The following is a 1,982-nucleotide window of genomic DNA, read 5'->3' as shown; positions in this document are numbered from 1 at the left end:
AAGATAAAATTTTAAACAAATAGTTAATTTTTTAACTGAAAAAGGTAAATTTTTAATCAAATAGTTGATTTTTTAACTGAAAAAGGTAAATTTTTAACCAAAGATTAAAGAGTTCAATTTCCAGTTGAAAAAATTTATTTTGAACCAAATATGAAACGAATTTTCATAAAAATACATAAATTTTCAACCAAAAAGTTAAATTTTCACATGAAAAACATACATATTTAACTAAATAGTTAAATTTTTAACTGAAAAGATAAAATTTTAATCAAATAGTTTATAATTCACTAAAAAAAAATCAATATTACATTTTTTAACAGAAAAGGATAAATTTTTAACCAAAAATTAAATATTTTAATTGTCAGTTAAAAAAAATTATTTTAAACCAAACTTGAAATAAATTTTCACAAAAATACATGAATTTTCAACCAAAAAGTTGAACTTTCACATGAAAAAGATAAATATTTAACGAAATAGTTAAGTGTTAAACTGATAAGATAAAATTTTAAACCGAAAATGGAATAGTTCGTCAGGTTAAAAAATATATTTTCAACCAAACATGAAACTAATCTTCATAAAAATATATGCATTTCCAACCAAAGATTAAAAAAATTAACTAAAAAAATTATTTTTCAAGAAAGTAGTCGAATTTTGATTGAATAAAATGACTTTTGAACAATATAGTTGCATTTTTCACTGAATAATTAAATTTTCATAATAGAAAAATAGTGCAATCGCTAAAAAAAAGTGTCAATAGTGCAGCGAGTCCGAGACCTGCGAAATGAGAACTTGGCTTTCCGAAATGGGCCATTTGATAAAAATAGTGACAATTGGCCATCGATCTCAAATTAAAAAAATTGATAAAAAGCCAAACTGAAAAATCACGTGACTGAAGACTTGTTCACGAAATTCCACTCAAAAAGACACAAAAATCTAGATTTCTTTTCGCAAAATGCAAAAATAGAATAAACAATTTCAAGTTTTCGTTGTTATTTATAAACCTATTAAATTTTAAGGCTGATCATTAAATAGTTTGTGATATTCGTTACATAAAGGTTTTGAAAATAAGAACACGAAAATACCTGTAAAACTTCGATCTGGTTCGAGAGCCGGAACCAAATTTCGTCCATTGTTTTCTTTTTAATTAACAACAGTTGGATTTTTCAGTTATGCATAATTGATTGGCTGTGTTATTGTTTTTTTTACGAAATGAGACTCGCGGCAGCCGAACAGCTGGAAAAACGGCACACTAGTGATATAAATAATCCGTTAAGACACAGTAGACTCGAAATAGACGCCAGAGATTTCGAATTTTAGATGCTCCATTTAATTAATTTTATATTCTCTATAATTTAGACTTGTATGAAAGAATTTGCGAATTCTTGCATTAAATTTGGGTTATTTCACTTTATTTTGATGGAATTAAATGACAAGAATGATTTTGACGTTAGCCGATTAAGAACTATTTTTGAGCACTGGTTTTTGTAGGTTATGTTAACCCGTGTCGGCGGAATTTGATTATTCATTATTGTTTTTAATAAAGTTGGGACTAGCTTGTATTATTAAATACTGGTAATTACTTTAACTCATTAGAGGCACTTGGTTTTTGTTTCTATATAGCAAAATTTGGAATATTTGATGTTTAGATTTTGAATTCCACGTTTGAATTTTCCCGCGATTGTGATTACAGCGCCAATTCGGATATGTGTTTAATCTTAGCCGGTAAGTACACTTGGATGGTACATTTATTTGTATTTGAATTTTATTGTTAAATTAAAAAAATGTTTTGTATTTAAAAACAGATGGGTAGGATTGGGATTACGGTAAAGTATTAAAAATATCAAATTTCAAAAAAGGTTTCACTTTATTTATTTTTATATTATTATTTTTGAAGATTATATACCGACTGATGATAATATAAATTTTTATTCAATTTCAATTGCCTGGAGGTTAATTTGGATCTTCTTGTTATTTTTTTTCTA

General features: G+C 25.9%; 1 protein-coding gene across 1 annotated transcript in view; it reads right to left on the bottom strand.

Annotated features, from left to right (window-relative positions):
• The window catches only part of LOC117168206 (reticulon-4-interacting protein 1, mitochondrial-like), a 39,017-nt gene extending 37,549 nt beyond the window's left edge, over positions 1 to 1,468 (bottom strand). The window contains exon 1 of the mRNA XM_033353682.1: positions 1,083 to 1,468. Coding sequence (XP_033209573.1) covers positions 1,083 to 1,130 — 48 coding nt within the window. The 5' untranslated portion in view covers positions 1,131 to 1,468. The remainder of the gene's footprint in view (positions 1 to 1,082) is intronic.
• Positions 1,469 to 1,982: the final 514 nt, after the last annotated feature.

This window comes from Belonocnema kinseyi, chromosome 1, assembly GCF_010883055.1.
Source record: "Belonocnema kinseyi isolate 2016_QV_RU_SX_M_011 chromosome 1, B_treatae_v1, whole genome shotgun sequence".
Classification (NCBI taxonomy): domain Eukaryota; kingdom Metazoa; phylum Arthropoda; class Insecta; order Hymenoptera; family Cynipidae; genus Belonocnema; species Belonocnema kinseyi.
Note: the sequence above shows the minus strand (reverse complement) of the source record. Positions and strands in the feature narration are given on the sequence as shown.